Source organism: Oryzias latipes, chromosome 23 (assembly GCF_002234675.1).
Source record: "Oryzias latipes chromosome 23, ASM223467v1".
Lineage (NCBI taxonomy): Eukaryota > Metazoa > Chordata > Actinopteri > Beloniformes > Adrianichthyidae > Oryzias > Oryzias latipes.
The window spans coordinates 20,076,804-20,098,635 of NC_019881.2; the positions used below are offsets into that span (position 1 = coordinate 20,076,804).

Here is a 21,832-nt window from a genome sequence, read left to right on the forward strand (position 1 = left end):
CTTTTCGTCTTTCAGTCTCCCCTTGGTTTTTTCCAACTACTGGTACGTTCCGTGTCGTATGCGGAAATAAATGGTAAACACTTCAAGCGCGGGCAACTAGGAAACGCACGCGCCGGTAATATATGTATTCTTAGAAGAAATAAGCAGAAAATTATTATTTATGAAAACTAGTCTGTGCCTAGTCGGTTTAAAACAAAACAGCGCCATTCTTTTTCGTATTAGCTTCTAGCATCGTGGTCGCTTTCTCTTTCTGCTCCTGCGAATAAATAAATCGTTTTCTCTTTTTTTTAAACTCGTAAATTTATCATCACGGGAAAAGAAAATATTGTTCTCTTTGAACATTTAAAATGTACTATTTTAATCCTGTTAAAGTTTCTGGTTTTGACGATACACTATTTGTATTCTATTAATCTTGCCTGCTCATCACATTCATTTTTAGCTTAGGCTAAACAATACCAGAATTGTGAGTGTAGCTTGTTAAAAATGCCCTAAAAGAGGCAAACTTACTGCATATTTGCTAAAGAGCAACAAGCCAATATTTTAACTTGACGTGTTAGTCCTCCAGTCTGGTATAGATTCTGATTCTTGTTTAGATTCATCTTAAACCTCTGTATTATAAAATAAAAACACTAATACAACCTATTAAAGTATAGTATATATGTACTGTTTTTAGTTAAAGTAGTTTGGTGCAACAAAAAAAAGTTGTTAGAGGCAATAGAACTGCATTACTTTTATTAACCAATCAATATATTGAGGGATATATTCTGCACTAATCTGGTCAATTTACCCATCTGTATATAAAAAAAACTTTTTTGATCCAAAGCTTATTGTTACTTTTTTTTTATTGGAAACATCTTTTTTACTTCTGATTTTGGTAAATTAGAGTACCAAAAAAAGATATGAAGTAAAATAAATAAATAAGAGTGCTGGGAGTTTTCATATAAACCATCTCTTATGTTAACATGTGGAAAGAGTAAAGATCAGTAAACTGAGCAAGAGGAGCTCCGGAGATGTATAAAGAAAAAATGTTAAAGTTGTTACTTTTTTCATGCTTGTATCTCTTTTTGTTTTGTAAAAATGAACAAAAATAGGAATCTGTTTCCTTTCTTTCTGTTGTGTGACAGGGATAAACATGCAGGAGGAATCTGTTCGCAGTCCCTCCTATACGGTGCCGTGTGACGATTATGTCCATGTGGTAGAATTCAGTCCTTTCAGCTCAGGGACCTCGGCCTCCCTCCTGGCCTATGGTGGGAACCAGTTTGTGGTGGTGGCCACCTGCCTTTTCCAGGTTTCTGACACAGATTGACACAGCACAGTTTGGAGGTTTTTTTTTTTTGTTGTCACCTTAATGACACCAAATGTGGCCCTGCAGGAGGAGGACATGGAGGTGGAAGGAGTCGAGTTTAACGTCCTGCGAGCTTTTCATCATGATTTGCGTGTGGATGCTCTGGCTTGGAGCCCCGAATCCCGGCTGGATAGAATACCCACTCTCAGGTATCACCGTTTGATAAGATAAAGGGGGATCATTTAATGTATCCATACTACAGAATAAATGTGCAGGAGAACAGTCAAAGGAGATCAATAGGTTTGTTTTCAAAATCTACAGTTGAGGTTGAAACTTGGAAGTTAAAGCAAAAGCCTTTATGTTGTCTTTGATTTTGTAGAATAAAATCTTTATGCGGCTGACGGTTAGACGACCTTGCTGGGAACTTAAAACTCTTTCTTTTGTTGCGTATCTTTCTTTCTTTCTTTCTTTTTTATTGTTTGTTAAAGTCAAAGAATGTCAAAGAAAATAGCTTTAGGTGATGGAACGTATTTGAATTTGCTAATTTGTCACTCATTTATATTGGTTTTCATACTATATTTCCATAAACCTTTTCAAAATTGCTTAAGAATAATCTTAATGGATGCTACGAAATGCATCATTATTGCAAGCCCGGAGCCTAAGACAATGATTTTATTCGGGACATGGGGCAGTAAAGGTTTGTGACAACAGCTGGTAGGTACTACTCTGTAGATGCTGTCCTGTGTTAATGCAGTGAGTGGAGATGATGGAGGGCAGCACATGCTGCTCCACCACCAAGAGAAATCCGAATAATACAGGCTTCTAGTCGTTAAAAGACTGGGAATATTTGTGTTTAAGTGTTTGTGGTGTTTAAAAAGTTGCCATAAAGTATCCAAGTTAGCAAAACCTGTTTAAGCTAGCCATTTTATCATCATTTATTTTGTTTTTGTGTGTTTTGTCCACCCTCCTTGCTGTAGATTCATCAGAAGAAAAAAAATTTTTTTTAGGAGCAAACTGAAATATTTAGAAAAATTCTGAACCATCCAAACTAAGGATTGTCCTCTTTATCTGAACACGTTGGCCCTCAACGATTCTTATAGAAAGACTGACTGTATATATGAGATCTGGACTGAGTGAACCCTCCCCGTTTGGGTTCCAAACAGGAAGTACCTGCTGGCTCCAAGAAGCCAAAATCCCATAGACTATTAATCAGTCATTCTATTTTCCAGAATAACCATTCTTGCACTGATGCCTTTTTTAAACTGACCAATAAGAAGTCTAAAAAAAAGTGGGTGGTGCCACATGCAACTCTTGAAACCTTTGACAGATTTTGTGTAGCCTACTTCTAAGTGCTAGGGGTGTGGCCTTCTAACAACTGATTGGTGAGAGGGATTACCATGGAAATGTTGACTCAGACCAACTCTAACCAATCACTGCTTACCCATGACATCTGGCTCCAACATGGCGGCGTCTGGATTGTGGAAAAAATACCAACTGAGTTGACTTGATTTGATTTGATTTGAGCTGGAAGTAAGTCATTTTCTGTTGATGACATCACACTCCAGTGAAACAAAAACCAAACCTTAGTCTGTATGACTTCAATACTGAAGTAATAGTAATCGGGTCAGTTCTGGAAGAAACCACAAGAGGCAAACAAGAGAGTTACTCTTGTCTCTGATATCATTTTAAACCGAAAACCAATCAGTTTCATTCTACTTAGAGCCTGTGGGGAGATTTGTAATCCATAAATTTAGCACTGAAGGTGAGTTTTATCTGAGTCCTTCTGGTTATTAACAGAATCAGCTTCAATCTCTGGGACATTTAAATGCTCATTAGATTCAATCAAATGGTTTTGCATCGATGTAGAAAGTTTTTTAGTCCCTAATCAGAATGATTTGAGGCAGATACGTTTAGCCAAAGGCTTGTGTTGACAGGATCTGTTGTTCCGAGCAGATTCTGGCTTTCACGGGAAATGGGGGGTTTTTGGTTTTGGGTGTTGTTGTTTACATTCTGCTCTGCTGGACGTTAATCCTGAACAATCCTCTAATGATGATGGGGCGACCACCGTCTCACAGTAATTGTACATCTTGTTAACATGGCAAGTTTACAAGCCGTTTGAATGTAACCTCTTATACACAGGGATGGGGAGTTCTGCCAAAGTGAAATAAAAGGTTTATTTTAATTTTGGCCTCAGAATAAAAATTATAAAAACATAATTTTTTAACCATCAAGATTGTTTCTGTGCTGGTTCAATTTTTCAGGCAGTATTTGGATCTCCTAAACATCAACAAAACCTTCTTCCTCAAAGAACTATCTTTCAAACAGACTCTGCCCTTTAACTAAATGTTATCATAGCAAAAATGACAAATGTAGTTACCGGTAATTTGAGCAGAGCAAAGTCGCTGCAAGCCCTGTAGCTGTTACCATGACAACAGATCGCACCACGTTTTAAATAGTCCACTATTTGTGAAAAGCTATCTAAATTTAAAAATATAATAGGGTTGAAGTTCTGATAATTGATTTATTATTATTTTTTTTTGAAAATCATTGGCATGACGTGGGATAACCGTGTGCGTTATCAGACATGAACCGACTTCATGGAAGTAACCAACCGACGCGAAAAGGAAATTAACGCGTTTAAAAAAATATATATATACACTTAAATGTCTGTAGAAAATAATTGCGATTAATGTAATAGTTTGGCACCCTTGGGTAAAAAGTTTCAGTTGTTTAGTGCTTGCTGAGCATGAACTCACACAGGATTAAATCCTATGGTTGTGACTGAATTCTCTAACATCTCTTTTCCACTTTATTGTGTCTCTGCCATTTTGTCGTTTTTTTGTTGGTGTTTTGTAATAAACAAGTCATGCATCAAACAGAAAACAATTTGTGAGCCAAAAATCTAGGTTTGAACTGAATCATGGGGAACATAAATCGTTGCATCCCTAGTCTTTCAGGCTTCTGAGATGATGGACACACTCTTGGGCCTTCTTTATCGTGGTGTTAACGCGGCCTGCACAGTAAATTGAAAATTAACGAAATTGTGAAATCAGCCTGTGTGACACGCGTATTGTGTAAACCACCATAAACGGATATGTCCATGCGCGTACATAGACAGAGAAACCATTATGTTTTCAAAAAAGCCCAATACACGCTACCTACTATGGCGGGTTTGATAAAATCAATTAATCGATCTGAATCGATCCAAGCTTAATGAATCAATAATTGATTCATAAAAGTAGAGATCAATCTTTTATGCCTTTCCTTTTCCGGTGACCTAATGCATAACCGCAAGAAACCAAAGTCCACTAGCTTGATGCTAACGTATAATGGAATTTCCCATAGGACGGCTAATGCTAACGCTCAGTCGACCTAAACATACATTGGTGACGAAATGAACAGCTTTATAGACTCACAGGCATTGATTTTCCAAACTCTTTCAAGGAAACATAAAAAAAAAAATTTTTTTAAAAGCACCATTTTAGTCTTCTGGAATAAAGTGTAATGCTATAGCGCAAGCACCACCTAGTGGACAAACTGAAACGCCCTCCAGGAGAGGCAGAACATAATGATCTACACATTATTGTTGGAGCTTCTCCTTTTGAGAAACCATATAAAACTGTATGGTGCTAACAATCTATTGGTTTATTATTTCACTAGTACATTTTACAGTATGAACGCGGAAGCCCGAAATGCACATCTACGTGCTTTTGCATAGACTTTTCATGAAAATGGTTGCTTGAACGCATGTTTGAGGCCGATGTGAATGTAGTTTTAGTGTATTGCTTATGAGAGACAAAAATAAAAGTTTGAGTTTTGACCAACCTGACAGCTGATCCACAGTCAGAGAAAACACTGCTTTGACTTTGGATCAGTTTAGATAAATCATAACCAGATGCAGCTTATTTCCATCGTTGCATTTAATATTCCCTTGACAGTTTTTCTCTTTCCACCGCCCATTAAAGGCCCATTTAGGTGTGTTGACCTCCTCTAGTGTGTACGCTGGTACAACTCTTGTTATGTAAGGTGTGAGCCAGTGTTGTAGTGGGATTAAAGGTGCAAGGCCATACGTCACTCTCCTATTAAAAACCTGTCATCTGTGTCTTAGCGTAACAGAATAATTTTTTTTAGGGACACAGCTGTTGCGCCGGTGCGAAAGTAGTCATCGGCACCTCTCGCTGTCACACTGTGAGCCAAGTTGTTTTAGGTGGGGTGGGGGGCAGCAGCGGAGAAGTAGCTATAGATTGTTAGAAAGCAGAGCGTCTGCCTAATTGGAGCCACGGATGGGAAGGATCTGCAGTCCCCCAACCCCCCCGGAGGTGTTTAAGCTTTCTGTAATTGAAAAGGAAAGGCAGCGATAATTCCTAGCCTTCTGTGGTTTGCTTCACAGGACCCCAGAGCCAGTCCTGTGACGTGCGCACATGTTATTGCGCTGATGACTACCCACTCAGGTTCCATCTCTCCCTTCAGTCGGCACGTAGCTTGGCCTTCCAGGAAAAGTACAAAGTTCTCACCGGCTTAAGGAGAAGGGGGGGGGGGGGGGGGGGGGGGGGGGGGGCTCGAGTTGCTACCGCAGCAGCTTGTATTAGAAAAAAAAGCCCCAAAGACCTAAACCACAGACTTCCACAGTACACACTCTTTTTTTTTTTTTTAAACCTTGGCTGTCGTATGGTAAATACAGTGGCCAACACACCAAACAACAGGGGTTTCTTAGAAAGTTCATTTCAAAGACAAAAGGAGTAAATGAAAAGAGTAGAAGGATCTAGACCCTGGAAAGTAAAGTTTATGGAACTTTATCCCAGGTTTCCCACACACATGTTTACATGCTACATTAACAGCAAAACCACAAAAACAATGATCAGGAACCGACTTTGTAGCTACATGACGAACAAAAAGAAAAAAAATTCAACTTCACATTCATCACAATCAGTCAGAGTTTAGCTTAAAGTCATAAAACTGGATTTTTGCCTCTTCAGAAAAAATGGATGTCTTTTTACAGTTTATACAAGCATTGGAAATCAAACTGTGTCATGATTGGAGCTCAAACTATAACTTTAAACATTTTGAAGTCAAGAGTGGCTTTGGCAGAGACTTTAAGAGGTCATTCTGGCCACTAATGCTGCTGTTTCATGCTAAAATTCCGTTATGAAATGCATGCATAGGTTGATGATCTTCTTCATATTGAGCGTGGAGTTGCGGTTCCAGCAGCCACTGCCAAATCCGAGTCCCTCATTGGTCCCATTCAAAATTGTTGAGATTTAGCAGCCAAGAAGTTCAACCGGTTGACTTTCCAGCGCCATCAATGACCGCCGTTTTGTACATGGATTCCGCGACCGGACTTTCGTAGAGACATGTGAACGGGAGGGAGACAAATAGTCACGTTGCTGTTTGGTGAAAAGGTGTGTACCACACTGAACATGGACAACAGAAAGCGAAGGACAGAATTGTCCCAGGACATTAGAAACAAGATTATAGACAAACATTGTAAAGGTAAAGGCTATAAAACCATCTTTAAGCAGCTTGAAGGTCCTGTGATGACAGTGGCACATATTATTCAGAGACCCACGGGACAGTAGCCAACCTCCCCGGACGTGGCCGGAAGAGGAAAATTGATGACAAATTGAGGAGACTGATAGTTGGAACTGTATCCAAAGAGCCCAGAACAGCCTCCAAAGACATTAAAGGTGAACTCCTAGATCAAGGTACATCAGTGTCAGATCGCACCATTCGTCGTTGTTTGAGCCAGAGTGGACTTCATGGGAGACGACCAAGGAGGACACCACTATTGAAAGGAAATCATAAAAAAGCCAGACTGGAATTTGCAAAAATGCATGTTGACAAGCCACAAAGCTTCTGGGAAAATGTCCTTTGGACAGATGAGACAAAACTGGAGCTTTTTGGTAAGACACATCAGCTCTATGTTGGTAGACTCAAAAATGAAGCATACAACGAAAAGAACACTGTCCGTACTGTCAAACGTGGAGGAGGTTCAGTTCTGTTTTGGGGCTGCTTTGCTGCATCTGGCACAGGGTGTCTTGAAGTTGTGCAAGGTAAAATGAAATCTCAAGATTATCAACGCATTCTGGGTAGAAATGTGGTGCCTCATGTCAGAAAGCTTGGTCTCAGTCGCAGGTCATGGGTTTTCCAACAGGATAAGGATCCAAAACACACAGCCAAAAAAACCCCAAGAATGGCTGAGAGAAAAGCGTTGGACTATTCTGAAGTGGCCTTATATGAGCCCAGATCTGAATCCCATTGAACATCTGTGGAAGGAGCTGAAACATGCCATTTGGAGAAAACACCCGTCAAACCTAAGACAACTGGAGCAGTTTGCTCATGAGGAGTGGGCCAAAATACCTGTCGACAGATGCAGAAGGCTCATTGACAAATACAGAAACCGTTTAATTGCAGTGATTGCCTCAAAAGGTTGTGCAACAAAATATTAAGTTATGGGTACCATCATTTTAGTCCAGCCCTATTTCATTATTTTGTTGTTTAAATAATTCTGTTAATTTCAGTGGGACAAGTGGATTGAATGGGTGAACAGTCATGAATCCTCAAGCCCTTTATTTAAGGTGTTGAGCTGATGGAGTGTTCCACAACCATAGTCCTCCTGAATCAGAGGTTCAGCTGTTGGTAGAATTCTCCAGTGCTCAAGAATAGACTTTCCAATGAAGAACGAGTAATGGGATCCCCTTGTGGTGGAGCACACCCTCCAGTCGCTCCTCTTAAAAAGTGACCCCCTGCTGATTTGCAAGTTTTCACAAGGATTTGTCACACAACATGCACCACAACGTCCAGATACTTGAGGTACTCAGGATGGACCTCATCCACTCATGGTGCCTTCCCACTGAAAAGCTTTTTGACTGAAGCTTCTTCATTGAAAGGCATGTCGGGGAGATTCAAGAGATCGTCATAGTGTTACTTCCACCTCTTGACAATGTCTTTAGTCAAATTCAACGGCTCACCACCTGCATTGTAAACAGTACTGGCATAGAACTGCCTTCTTTTCCTCCTGAGGCACCAAATAGTTTGCCAGAATTTCTTTAAGGTCGACTGATTGTCCTTTTCTATGGCCTCCCTGAACTGCTCCCAGACCAAAGTTGTTGCCTCAACTACCTGCATTGCATGCCACATGAACTGCCCGTCAGTTGCCTTGAGGTCCTACAAGGCGGCCAGACTTGATGGGCCACTCTTCTGCTTGGCAGCATCCATTACTTCCAGCAACCACCAAAAGGTTAGTGGGTTGTATGAACTTTACAGCCACAGATTTGAACTTCTGGGTTGACAATGAAGGTGGTTGACATGCTCTCCCTTTGGTGGGAGTTGAAGACCCAACAGACATTTCCAGCAGACTCGCATTATCCTTTTCCGCCTACAAAGTCTGTCAATTTCAAGATATTGTTTGTTAAAAGTGTTCAAAAGCGAAGAGCAATGTATTTTGGTAAATAATACATAACACAGAGAAACATTTACATCAAAAGCAACTTCAGCAACTTCACACCTGAACACCATCATTGAGGTCCACAAAATTACAATGCTTAACCAAGAAAAAGCAATCGGTAGTCCCACACAGTCCAGCATCCATCCGTCCATTTTCTTCTGCTCTTCTGGGATGGGGTCGCGGGGTCAACTAGGCAAAGAAGATGTCTGTCTCTCTCTGTCTCAAAATCAATCCACTCAACAACAGAACAGGTAAAAGTTTTCAGGTTCAACCTCCGACCTCAGCTTTGCTTCTCGTCCTTCAAATAGCTTTTGCACAATTAAAACACAAAATAAACAAAATGAAATTTATTCACACTAAGCTTTATTTCTGCTGTAAAATAATCTATCAAACATTCCCCCTTTCCGTGCTTACGTTATGTTTTGTTTTGAAGGTAACACCTTATAAAAACAAAACCTTAAATCAGTGTCAAATTTGAAGACCTGAGCTAAAATACACCAAGAGAATCATGAAAATCAAGCAAAGTCTGCCTTCCTGTGTGAAAGAGAAGCCCTCTTTTTCAGTGTCACTTAACTCCTGGGATAATATTTGTGTTTTAGATTTTGCAGTTAAAGCGATGGTCTCACAAAGTTCCCATTCTCCGATACTGTTGAGAAAAAGCCCATCAGAGTGATGCTAAAAGGGCGCTGAATCGACATTTCAAAGACATTTGTCTTGGAAGTAGGTTTTGTGAAGAGGGCTGCATGCGATCCGTGCTCCACAGCAAACACTTGTTTTTCGGGTTGGAGGTTCTTTCCAGAAGAAATCTCCCCTCCTGAGGCGGTAAAACCCTGAAGTGTGTTTAGAGTGTTTGTAATGACATCATGCCAAATCCATGTGCGCCTGCGACGGAAAATGTGCGAACCGCTTTCTGTTTATTCTGGTCATATGTATGTGTTTTTCTTGTCATAAGTGAGGTAGTGTAATTGTGTGAATGATTGCAGGCGCTGGTCTACGCGCGGGCTGATTAGAGGGAAAGTCATCTGCCTGGCTCCGCGCAGGTTTTTATGCGAATGTGCATAAATGGCGTGAGCAATCTCGTCATTCTTCGTGTTTATCTTTGCTTGCAATTAGAATCTCCCTGGCAGAGTTTCTACTGATCAGGCTCCAGGTTCCTGCCACACACATTCCTCCAGAGGTGTCAGCCCCGGCCTGCCTGTAGAACGTTGAAAAAGCACACCTTTTGCTTTCCCTCCTTATTTATTGTTAAAACCCAACTTTGTTTTCCTCATCTGCAGATTGTGCACGGCGGCAGCTGACAGAAAACTGCGCCTGCTGACTTCTGATCTCCAGGATAGGCATGAAGTCGAGGTAATGCAACATCTGGAGCACATTGGCCAGAACTTTTCATTTGGCATCAAACTTTCTCCCTGCACTGACGTTTGATACTGGGGAGGTTACAGGAGGTGCTCCACATTTCACTGGTGGTGCGTTCTCTGTTTTCCATTAAAGTGTCTTTTTCTTTTCTTTTTTCCATATCGTTGCCGAGGTGATGGAGGGCCACACCAGCTACATTAACCATTTGGTGTTTGAGCCTACAGAGGGGAAACGAATCGCTTCCGTCAGTGACGACCACACTTGCAGGTCCAGATTCTGTGTGTGTGTGCTCCTGATTTTCAGTTCTGTTCTCTGTTAATGGTGCAGAAAGTCCTGACAGCGTTTCCACGGTGAAACTTGATGCTAAGCACAACATGCTCCGATGTGACCGTGCGTAAGCATAGAGCTGCTTTGTAGCTTTTCTACCTAATTGGTTAAATATGGAAATCCAATTAGCTGCAGAAATATTTTCCTCTCTTAGGGGGGGGCCTTTAACAAGGTTCCCAAATTTTCCTTTTCAATTAAGGCGCACAGAGGGAAAAAGTGTGTTAGTTGCCAGGGTCAGTGCAGGGACAGCCCCTGTGTACTGTACAAGAGATCTGTAGCCGTTAAAGACCCACTCCGATGAAAAATATGTTTTTATACAACCCTGTAGCATTTTTCTCGTTATGGAAGCCATAGTTGAAGAAAATTAAGCGTAGAAATTGCATCTTTATTCAAGCTGTTGTGATTTAGGAGCAGATTAAAAAAATGCAGTTTGTAAAAGGTCGTAGGCGTTATGTACGTATGGAAAGGAATGGAAACAAGTTTATTACGAATATAAAAAATACATACATTAAAAAAAAAAGTAGAAATAAAGAAAACGTTCACATTAACGTAAAAGCTACAATTGGCAAGCCACAAGCTTCCCGCTCCGCTCCATTCTGATTTATCCACTTGCCGACAAATACATCCATGTACGTCTTTGTTTTCCTCATCCGAGCTGGAATCTGGGTCAAAGCTACTGGATTACCTTTCATTTCTGTTGCACCAGTAATGTTAGCTTGGGGTTGTGAGCTAGTGGGAAAGAATGTTCACTAGATTGGCTAATGTAGACCACATTGCGTTTGAACAAATTTTGTGAAAAATTGCATTTAAATGCATTTTTTTAACCATCAAAGTTTTCATCATCGGAACGCAGTGGATTCATAAATAGTCTTCATAAAATGGTCATATTTTGATTAGATTTTCACTTCTTGAAATTGGTGATGTCATATTTGCCGTTTAAAGGAATAGGGAGGGAATTTGGACATAGCCTGTGTCCCAGAAAACTACAGTTTTTAATTTCTTTTAGTTCTTGTTTCCAAAATAGTAATGTTTGTATTTTGCAAACTTTTATAGAATCAATTATTGTTTCGTTACCAAAAGATGGTGGTGCACTCATCTAATGATTGTGAGATTTTCCCACACCTGTGGACCTTTTTCTTGACCGTTATTCACAGATGAGTTTAAATTTAGAGACATTTCTACCAGAATGTCTTCGAAAGCCATAAAACTATCAGCTTTGAGGCCAGACTCCTTTTCAAAACCTGCATTTGATCCATTCAGGACCTGCCAGTGCATTTGAATCACCGTCCTGCCAGAAAAAGCCAAAAGCTCTTGAGCTTGAAGTGAATGACATTTTCCTGCCAGAAAGGAGAATTTATGGTTTTATGAATTACTGAAAGTCATCCATTCCATGTCAGTATGACCCCAAGATATAATGAGATACACACCTTCTAGAAAGTTCTTCCTTGGTTTCTTCAGTCCACAGAATATTTGGGAAAATTCCACATTTTTGTCAAATATGAGATGAGTCCTTTGTTCAGTCTTTCTCCTCAAATTTTCATGCGAATCATATTTTTTGTCCAAAGTCAGGACCTCAGACTTGAACTGAATCAGGTGAAGCCTACCTTTTTTTCCTTCCTTAGCTCCTTAGCTTGTTTTATGACCTCCTGGATGAGCCTTCGTTGTTTTTAGTTTGAGATCTTTTTGGCTGATTGGTCACATTTCTGGATAATGGGTGATCTTCTAAAGTCCTGAAGTCTTAAAAAAAACTTCTGCATATTGATGCGTAAATTCCCATCTCTGTTAAATTTTCTTAGACGTCAGCATTATGTTTTTTATTTTTTGTGAGCTTGCATCATTTCTCAATGAGCTGTAGTTGAAGGCACCAGAAGCTGCTGAGATGTTATGCTACGTTCACGCCAGGTATGTTTAAAAAAACGTGATTATAGCATGTATAGTGTTCACACTGGACTGTCGATACTAGCACATCTATCTACACTTAGAAACGGCTTGGTGTGAAATGTGGAATAGTTACTAATCTTGAAAATTTTGCTCCAGGTTTTTTTCTTTCACAGCGCTATTCCGATAAATCCAAGACTTTTTACAGTCAGAAAGCCCAAAACTGTACAAGCATTTACATAGACTTTTCATTGAAAGTGTTCGCTTAAACGTGCGTTGTGGAGGCCGATGTTAACATAGCTTTAAAAGAACAACCACCTGTAAAGGAAAACAGGTGCTCCAGGTGGGGTTTGTGGTTAAACTGAAGACTGAAGAAGTTACTTTTCTGGCGCTCATGACCGCCTCCTTTCCTGGCTTGTTCTGCTTAGTAAGACCCACTTTGATCATGTTGTGGGGTTTTTTGTTGCGACACTGCGCCCCCTGCTGGTTCATCACTGGTGATCAAAAATCCCACACCGTCACAGCTCTAGAAGTGATCTATTGTGAAACGCTCCTTGTGGTCTTTTAATAATGATTATGCAGTTTTTAGCCTCAATCTAAAAGCCTGTGTCTTTTTCTAGGACATAGTTTCTGCAGTGGCGAAAGTTAATTCCACTAGCTCTGCTAGAATGGAGCGTAGCAGGGAGCTTTTGGCCCGCCCAGCATAATTTCTTCTATCATCTTTTTTTAAATGGGATTTTTTTCATCTTCTGCTGATTCACAACAATTCGAATAAAAAAATACTCTGAAATGCATTCCTGAGCTTGATTTTCTTCCTCTAACATAAGGAAAATGCGACAAGAACAAGTTAGAAACATCAAAAACTAAATTTTCATCAGAGTGGGTCTTTAAAAGCTTTTTTGTGAAAACTGTAGCTGACCGAAACGACCAGTGGAGGAAAATCCGAAGCTAACATTTTGTTTAAGTAAAAAGAAATGCTAAAAACTAGCGTGAATTTTTCTAAACTATACTTTTGCGCTAGAGTTTACTTTTCAAAAGTGTGATTTTTCAAAGAATCTTTGCGAAAGTGAGGCATGGGGAGCCCTTTGGTGTCCTGGTTACCTCTTTTGGATGTTAGTTCGACTCCGGCTGGAGACGTCCAGAGACGTGCTTCACACTTAAATTGGTTCCTATATGAATTCTCCTTGAAGTGTAAATTTCATCAGGGTGTAGCGGCCTTTATCGTGAAGTAGCTGGGATAGGCCCCAGCAACCTCCACAGGAATGGCAGATGGATAGAATTATGCAAGTGGTGTCCAATTCCAGACCTTGAGGGCCGGTGTCCTACATGTTTTCCAACCAACCTGCCATTGCAGCTTCTTATTGGTTAAAGACACCTGATCCAGCAGATAAGGCAAGTTTTCTGGAAAACCAGCAGTAGGACGGCCTTCGAAGCCTGGATTTAGGCCTTTTTTATTAAAATAAAAGGTCAGTTCACTAAGTCACCACTAGGGGCTTTTTCTACAAGTCTGTCTCCATTCGATCCAATGTTTTTAACTTCACGACTGAAACAAACGACCTGATGCAAAGTCGAACAAGTCTCTCCTCTCCCCAGTCCCCAGCCAGAGAAAACAGGAGAGGGCTCCATCTGCTGAAAGATTTAAATTCTGTCATGTTGAGAAAATATGGGACACGGGGGGAAGACGGAGGGATGGATCAAGTTAACGGGGAGAGGACCATCCAGTCAGCCCACACAAGCTGAGCCTGTATAGGAGACACAGGAAGTGGTCCTGCAGAAAGGGAGGGAGCCCTATGTCCGCTGGTGTAGGCTCATGACCTCGCCGTCACTCTGTTGCCTTTGGCAGGGGCCTCCTTCTCCACCGGTTTACTTAGTTTGGTCATTTCTGTCCCCTGCAGTTGTGGGACCTCTGCTGCTGCCAACACGCAACCTGACGCTGCAGAACTGAGGCGAGGAAGCAGACTCCACTTCCTCGGCTTCTTGTAGTCTAAACAGCTCTACGGGTTTCTATGGTTTGAGCAGTTTGGAGCTGGTGGGGAGAAAATGTGCTGCCAATAGATCAAGGGGGTCCACTGCAGGGATCTGAGAGTATTTGGAGCTATCTGTGTTTTTTCTTACACTCAGGGTAGCAGACAACTTCAATTCCACTGGTGAAAATAGATAAAATATATTTGGAGTGGGACTTTAAATTGCTTCTCTGCGCTAAAATTTACGTTAAAATTGATGATGTCATCAATAGTCGCCGGTCATCTATGCTAGGGATTGCTATCAGTGCTCGGAAAATACATAACATTGGTTTTATCTCACCCCACTGGCAGAGGGATACCCAGCACTAAGTCGTTACGTGGGCGGCAGTGTCACTGTGCATCGTTCAACCATCACTTTGCACAAGGAGATGCTGTATGGGAGAGTAATGCGGAAGAAGCCTTTTCTGCGTGCATACCACAAACGGAGACGCTAAATGTTGGTGGCGGTTCCATCATGCTTTGGGGCTATGTGACCAGTGCAGGTACTGGAAATCTTGTCAAAGTTGAAGGTGGCATGGATTTCAGTCAGTATCAGCAGATTCTTCAATTCAATTTTACTTGTATAGCCCAAATTCACAACAACAGCCATCTCAATTGGCTTAGTATTTTCTTTTCGTATATTCTTACAAACAATGTTCAAGAATCGGTGACAAAGTTGAAGTTGCGCTGGGGCTGGATACTTCAACAAGACAATGACCCTAAACATTGCTCTGATTCTACAAAGGCATTCATGCAGAGGAACAAGTACAATGTTCTGGAACGGCCATCTCAGTCCCCAGACCTGAATATTGAAAATCTTTGGTGAGATTTAAAGCGGGCTGTCCATGCCTGGAAGCCATCAAATCTGACTGAACTGGAGATGTTTTGCAAAGAGGTATGGTCCAAAATACCTTCAACTAGAATCCAGGCCCTTATTGGAAGCGATTGGAGGCTGTCATTTCTGCAAAAGGAGGATCTACTAAGTATTGATGGAATGTTTCTGTTGGGCTGCCCAAATTTACGCACCTGCCTATTTTTGTTTAAGTAATTATGGCACAGTTTCTTTAAATCCAATTAAACTTCATTTCACTTCTCAAATATCTGTGTTCATCAGCTCTATGATATATTTAACTGAAATTGATGATCCAAACAACCAATGATTTATGAAGAAACATTTAGAAAATTATCAGGGGTGCCCAAACTTTCTCATACCACTGTAAGCGAAGTAATTTGGGATTTATTTGTTGGGCGCTATTATAATCTAGTGGTTCTAGATCAGTGTTTTTCAACCTTTTTTTTTTTTAACCTAGACAAAAATCCCGCGGCACACCAGCATCCCAAAAAAAAAAAAAAAAGCAGAAACTCATAGTCTGTTTTGATCTACAGCGCCCCCCCCCCCGGCAATCTGACGTGCATTTTTGTGATAATTGTGGCAGAAAAAGCAGGAAGTTGCAGATGTTTTTTTTCTAAAAGATGTAATAAAAGTTAAGTTACATACAAACTGTATGTTCGTTGTGGTTTCAATCCGTGTAACAAGGACGACTCATTGTACGCTGAGGCGTTGTCCCTTTGAGCCAATGCATCATGGGAGATGTAGTGTGAACACGGCGAGAAAACGGCAGAAAGACTTGCGTCTCTGAGCTTCATGGTTTTGTTCACTTGTTCCACGGTCTGATACCGGATTCTGTGGAAAGCTACACCGCTAATGACGAGCTTTAGCTGGTGTTTTTGTGGGAAATGAGTGAGTTATGAGCTAAATTGGAACAAGGAATTGAAGACTTTTAACACTTCTGATTGGTCAGACTGATGACATGTGATTAAGCCTTCAAGAATGATTGGCAGAGACAGTTAAAGGGGCGGGACTTTTCAGAAAACGGTTATAGCTGCAGGTAAATCGCGGTGCCGTCATTCTTATCAAAATGTCTTTAATAGAATCAATTAAACACAAAGAAAAAAGTATTTTATGATCTTTTATATTCCTAACCACTCAGTGTTTTATCAGGACCTGTTTGGATGAACAAAAAGCTGATTTGCTTGAGATGGTTAATGTTTTTAGATCAGTTAATGAGGGCAATTTTCCACGGCACACTTGACCATCTTCCACGGCACACTAGTGTGCCGCGGCACACTGGTTGAAAAACACTGTTCTAGATGATTTCTTTCAACTCAAGAATAATATGATGCTTTATTTTTGTCAACAAAACAATTGGTTTCTCTCTATCAGATACCAGAAACGGATAAAAGCTGTAAAAGTGAAGTAGATTTATGAGTTAGCTGTAGAAACAAATGTTTAAAAACCAACACAAATGTACATTTGAAGGCAAAAAATGTTACTCAGATTTAGAGCAAAGTGCATTTTTAATGTACTATTTTGAAGCTAAGCAAAATCCTCATCAATCCTGATGGTTGTTCACCAACCGTTCTGACCGTCCAAGGCACTGGGAGGGGTTTAATATGCTTTTCCTCTTCCAGCTTTCTCCCCCCTGAGATCCACCTTGGATTATTTACTCAGTTCTCTACAAAAGAGATCAAATCACGCAGCTCTAACGGCGGTTTTCTTTTTCCTCCTCTTATGGGAAAGCCTGAGAAAAGCTCTGCTCTTGCTGTTTTTCCCAATTTGATAACACAATACAGAATTTCAGATGTCCTTTTCAACTCTGTTGTACCTGGAAGCAGAGGGTTGCTGCTCCATAATCCCTGCACTCATGGCGTTTCTGTCTTCTTTTCTTTTCTTTTCTTTTTTTACCTCCTCCTGCAGAGGTTGTGCTGTTTTTGGGGAGCCAGTGCTCTCCTCTTCAGGACAAAGTGGTTGACCACAGTTTGGCCGTTGGTGGTGTAGCTTGCAACTGAGCTTTGCTTGGATAGTGGTCTGAAAGAAAAGGGTCCAGTCCTTGTTTTCCCGATGTGGTCTGAGGCTTTACTTCCCAGCCTCACTTGTGTCTGAGGCCTCACTCTGGCAGCAGAAAGGAACCCAGAGTTTAGGTTTGTGCCGTCAGGAGAAACCTGGCGTTTGCTGGATGTGTTCAAGAGCTGGGAGCACCACGAATTTGATCAAATTCGCTCAAATTTGGGGTTTTCGTTAAAAAAATAAAATATCAATTTTTAAATTTCCGTTTGATATAGCACGTGAGATACTGATAGATATTTTTTTGAGCGCCCATTTACAGCACACAACAAAACTACATCATATGCACTCGTACGGGGGATTGACCCGGATGGACGCTGCAGGTTTCCGGGTTGTCCGGGTATGTTGAGGGTGATATAAGACTCGTTTCCACTGAGTGGTGTGGTACAGTTTAAATTGATCCAGGCCAGGTGAGCGTTTCCTCTTAAAGTTGGACCTTCATGGCGCATCTGGGGTGTAGAACGATGGCGTAGCATTGCATGACAGTTGTGCAGCAACAATGGAGGTCATCCAGCATGGCGATCCAGCCAGCTCGCTCTGAGTCAGGCTGTCCCCAAGGATGGCGATGAACGTTTGTAGTTCCAGTGCTGACCGTACCGTCTGTGGCAGCCATCTTTTCCTGATGCACCTCGGCTGAAAGACAAAAAATGAAATGCTTGGAAACGTCTGCGCTTTCTTTTGTCGTAATGACCTTCCGCCAATCAATGGGTTGCATCGCGTGACGACAGTAGCTTCGCCCTAAAAGTGGCATGGTTTGGTGCGGTTTAATGGTTGAATTTTATAATGGAAATGCTCAAAATACCAGACTGGACCGTACCACTATGTGGAAACAATGATATAGAGAAGCAGCTGCATCTTAAAGGGAGCACAGGTGTGTCTCGCCAAACAAGTCGATAGGAAGATGTGAGTACTGGCCCCTTACTGGCTGTGCAAATGATCCACGCACCGAGTGTGCACGTGATACGTAGCCGAGCGATCTATGACCTTGAAATTTCATGCTGGCCGTACCGGTCTGACCATTTTTCGCCCGCAGACGGCCGGCATCCACCTGTAAGAGCAGTGTGACCAAGCCAGTAAGTGCAGCTCCTTTTAACCTCAGTGGGTCCAACGCAGAGGGCAAAGTTCACACACTTTAACTTAACTCTCTAATTCAGTGTTTCCTAACCCTGGTCCTTGGGGAACTCCGTTCAGCATGCTTTCTACGTTCCACTGATTCAGGTCATGGTGAAGCTCTGCAGAGGCCTGATAATAGCCGTCATGAAAGGCTGGTGTTGAGCAGTGTGGGATGGGAAAACTCCAGGACTTAGGAATCGCAGGATTTGCTTTTAATTCTCAAATATTTTTTCATTTTAAGCCCAGTTACTGTGTTTCTGACAATACCTTGACCTAAATCGTAAAACAAGCAGTAATATTTTTTTGTCCTTTTTGCACCGACTCTCTAAAAACTTCTCATGTATTATAATAAGTTCCCCATGTATTGTTTCTTCTTAGTGCATGGAAGAAAACCATCAGTTGAAGTTTAGAGGGGAAATAAAAAGAAAATGATCAAAACCAGTTCATGTTCAAGGCAGTTCTTGAGGAAAAGAGTGAAATAGTCATGTCTAGTCTAGTCTTAAAGATGTTAATACAGCTAAGAGAAATGAAGAAAAAAACTAATTTATGTTATGTTTGCCGTTGTTTGTTCTTTCAAATGTAAAAACTTGCCTCACCAAGAAGTTGTTGTGCCGATGAGTTGAAAGAGTTTCCTCCCTGTTTATCAGCTGGTGGCAAAGATCTAGAAAAAAAGCCCAACTTTTTAATAGTTTTAATGAGGTTTTATGGTGTCATAAAAAATTAGCCTCATTTACCACAAACACTGAATTACTTTTGAGGTTACATAAGAATCAACAGGCGGTTGCCTTTTTACAACCTAAGGGTCTTGTTGTTGGGCTTTAGGCCAACGGTGGTTCACATCAGGCTGAATTATCTTTAAAAACGACTAATTAAAGAGGATTAAGTTCCTCTCCTTGTGGTTTTCTTCCAATGAGAACCTGCTCCTGGCTCTGTGATCATTTCACACGCTTGCTCTAATATCCTGAGCCCAATGAGGTGCCACTGAAGTATTTTAATGATGCTATTTTTACCTAATATTGTGTGTGATTCTCTTTTTGCAGAGTGTGGGACCTGGATGGACGCAAACCCACTATCTTCAGACTTCGCTCTCCTGGCGTCAGTGTGTGCTGGCACCCAGAGGAAGTCTTTAAGGTAGGATATTTGGACCTGAAGCCAAAAGAGCCTGCGAGTATGGTGGTGGCAGCGTTATGTCACGGGCCTGTTTAGATGCAGATGGCATTGTGGGTAAATATTATGTTGGAGGATAGGAGGTGAAATCCCATAAAAAGAGCCTGAATTCAGCCTCGTCGGCCTTCTGGGTGGCACTGAAATGGCGTGTGACGGCAGGAAACCCACAGATCCTAAAAACAGATGAAGCCGCTGAAAGAACGCCGGGCCCAGCTCAGGAGCGTAAAAGCTATTAAAGCAAATGCGTGTGAACGTCTGACTTAAACTAATTTAGCCTCTTAAAAAATATTTCAAAAAGTTGATCTTCAGGGATAAACGACCATTTTCAGGCATGGCAGAACATGAAACACCAGATTTATGTTGAGCTTTTTTCTGAAATCGTTATTTTTTTGTTGCAAATATAACTCGTAATTGTCACTGAATAATATGAATAGATTTTAAACAGCAGACACGCCCCATCCTCCATCAGCTCATAACTATGTTGGCCATACCTCATTGCACGATCTGATCGTCGGTTTGACTCCACATTACTTCTCACGGGAGTGAACACTGTTATTTACAGCGGTCCCTGGTTTATCGCAGGAGTTGCATTCTAAATAGTTGAGATCTGAAAAGTAGTAGTATTTTTGACAGTTGCTATTGGTAGTGTGTATTTTTTTCTTATCACGTGATTCGATTTGCAATACTTGGCCTACGAATCGGTACATGATTCGGCTAACTTTGTGGTGATATGACATAGTCGGATTCTTTTACCTAAATTGATGCAATCTAAACATAGACATTGATCATTTGGCAATCAAAGCTATAAATTAAAAGGACTTTTAACTGAGAAATGTATTTATTTTACTTAATGGAACTTTTAATTGAAAGCAGTGGTGTTCACACTTGACTGTCGCTACCCGATACCAGCGCACGAACCACCAGCTGGAAGAGGGTTGGTGTGAAATGTGGAAGTGGTGCAAATCCGGTGAATCTAGCTCCAGGCTTTTGTCTTTTACAGCTTTATCCCGAAATAGGGAAGACATGGTGTCATAGAATTCCGACACAAACCACAGTCTGGCAACTTTCATGAATTAAAAGGGAGCCTGTCCAGATGTCACTACCAAATCTGAGTCCCTGATTGGTCAAAGTTCAACTTGCTTAACATGTTTTGAACGTGGAGACCCAAAATAGACTTAAAAACTTGTGTGGAGATCCATGAACGTTGGGGTTTTATACGCGAAAGCCTGAAATGCACGTAAGCATAGATCACTTTAACGCGTTTCCGAGGCCGCTGTGAACAAAGCTTCAGACTAACATTTGTTCTATTTCTTTTGGGTTTAAACTCTCTAAATTGAACACGGAGGGGACTGAAGGACAGTAGTCTACAGCCAATGAGGACGTGGAACACCAGTTGCTGTAAATCACATGAAGAACACATTTTTTAACTGACAGAATTATTAACCCTTCAACTCTGGAGATGTCACCGACAACAACTAAAGGATGAAATACATAATTAAGGATTCTCTTTATTCTTCCTGTCTGATTCGTTGGTTTTTCTAGCTAATGGTTGCAGAGAAAAAGGGAACGATTCGCTTTTATGACCTGGCGACCCACCAAGCCATCTTGTCGCTGGACTGCGGACCCATCGCCTCCGCCGACTGGTGCTTCTCCAACCCCATCAAAGTGGGCGCCGTGTCGGGAAACGACTGGCTCATCTGGGACATAACGCGCTCCAGGTGAGGGGGGTCTGCTCATGTTGGTCACTCTGGTGTGGGACAACAACATTTATGTCCGTTTGGTTCGGTTCTGCAGTTACCCACAAGAGAAAAGACCCGCCCACAGAGACAAAGCACACCTGTTCAGGTACAGTGGTTCAGCTCTTTGTCATGACTCAGCCTCCTTAAACCTTACTGGAATGCCAGAGTTCTGTCTTCCAAACATGAAGGTTGTTTTGTTGTCAGGTGGTCTCGGGCCAACGACAACCTCTTCGCCACCACCGGTTGTCCAGGAAGGATCAGTAGCCAGTTGCTCATCCACCATCTTGGTCACCCACAGGTGTGTGTTCGCTCGCGGTCCTTCAGGTGGTCTTGTGGTCTTGGCTCCTCACTGCGTATCCCATTCTTTTGCAGCCGGTGACCGTCGGCTTCGCCACCGTCGGCTCTTGCCTCAGCTGGCACCGGAGTCTGCCGCTCTGCGTGGTCGGCTGCGACAGGAAACTGTGCTTTTGGATGACTGAAATGTAGCATCGAAGGCGCAATAAAGGCATTCATCGCTTCATCGTGGTGATGTAGTTTGTGGCTTTGGGTCATCTCAGGCCTTTGGAGAGGAGACGCTTCTCGTGGTCCAAGTTCCATCCAGCCGATGGGGAGCGG

At 41.6% G+C, this 21,832-nt stretch overlaps 1 protein-coding gene across 1 annotated transcript; it reads left to right on the forward strand.

The window, feature by feature from the left end:
* The first annotated feature begins 25 nt into the window (after positions 1-25).
* On the forward strand, positions 26-21,737 carry nup37 (nucleoporin 37). The gene is made up of 10 exons (XM_004083207.4): positions 26-115; positions 1,125-1,288; positions 1,373-1,494; positions 10,007-10,079; positions 10,258-10,352; positions 19,352-19,442; positions 21,021-21,196; positions 21,273-21,323; positions 21,422-21,515; positions 21,590-21,737. The coding sequence occupies exons 2-10, from the start codon at positions 1,133-1,135 to the stop codon at positions 21,701-21,703; spliced, it is 972 nt and encodes a 323-aa protein (XP_004083255.1). The 5' UTR covers positions 26-115; positions 1,125-1,132; the 3' UTR covers positions 21,704-21,737.
* The last annotated feature ends 95 nt before the right edge of the window (positions 21,738-21,832 follow it).

Coding starts and splice junctions, on each gene's coding strand:
- nup37 (XM_004083207.4), top strand. CDS start 1,133: ATGCAGGAGGAATCTGTTCGCAGTCCCTCCTATACGGTGCCGTGTGAC. Junction 1,289..1,372: donor TGGCCACCTGCCTTTTCCAG/GTTTCTGACACA, acceptor GTGGCCCTGCAG/GAGGAGGACATGGAGGTGGA. Junction 21,516..21,589: donor ACCATCTTGGTCACCCACAG/GTGTGTGTTCGC, acceptor ATTCTTTTGCAG/CCGGTGACCGTCGGCTTCGC.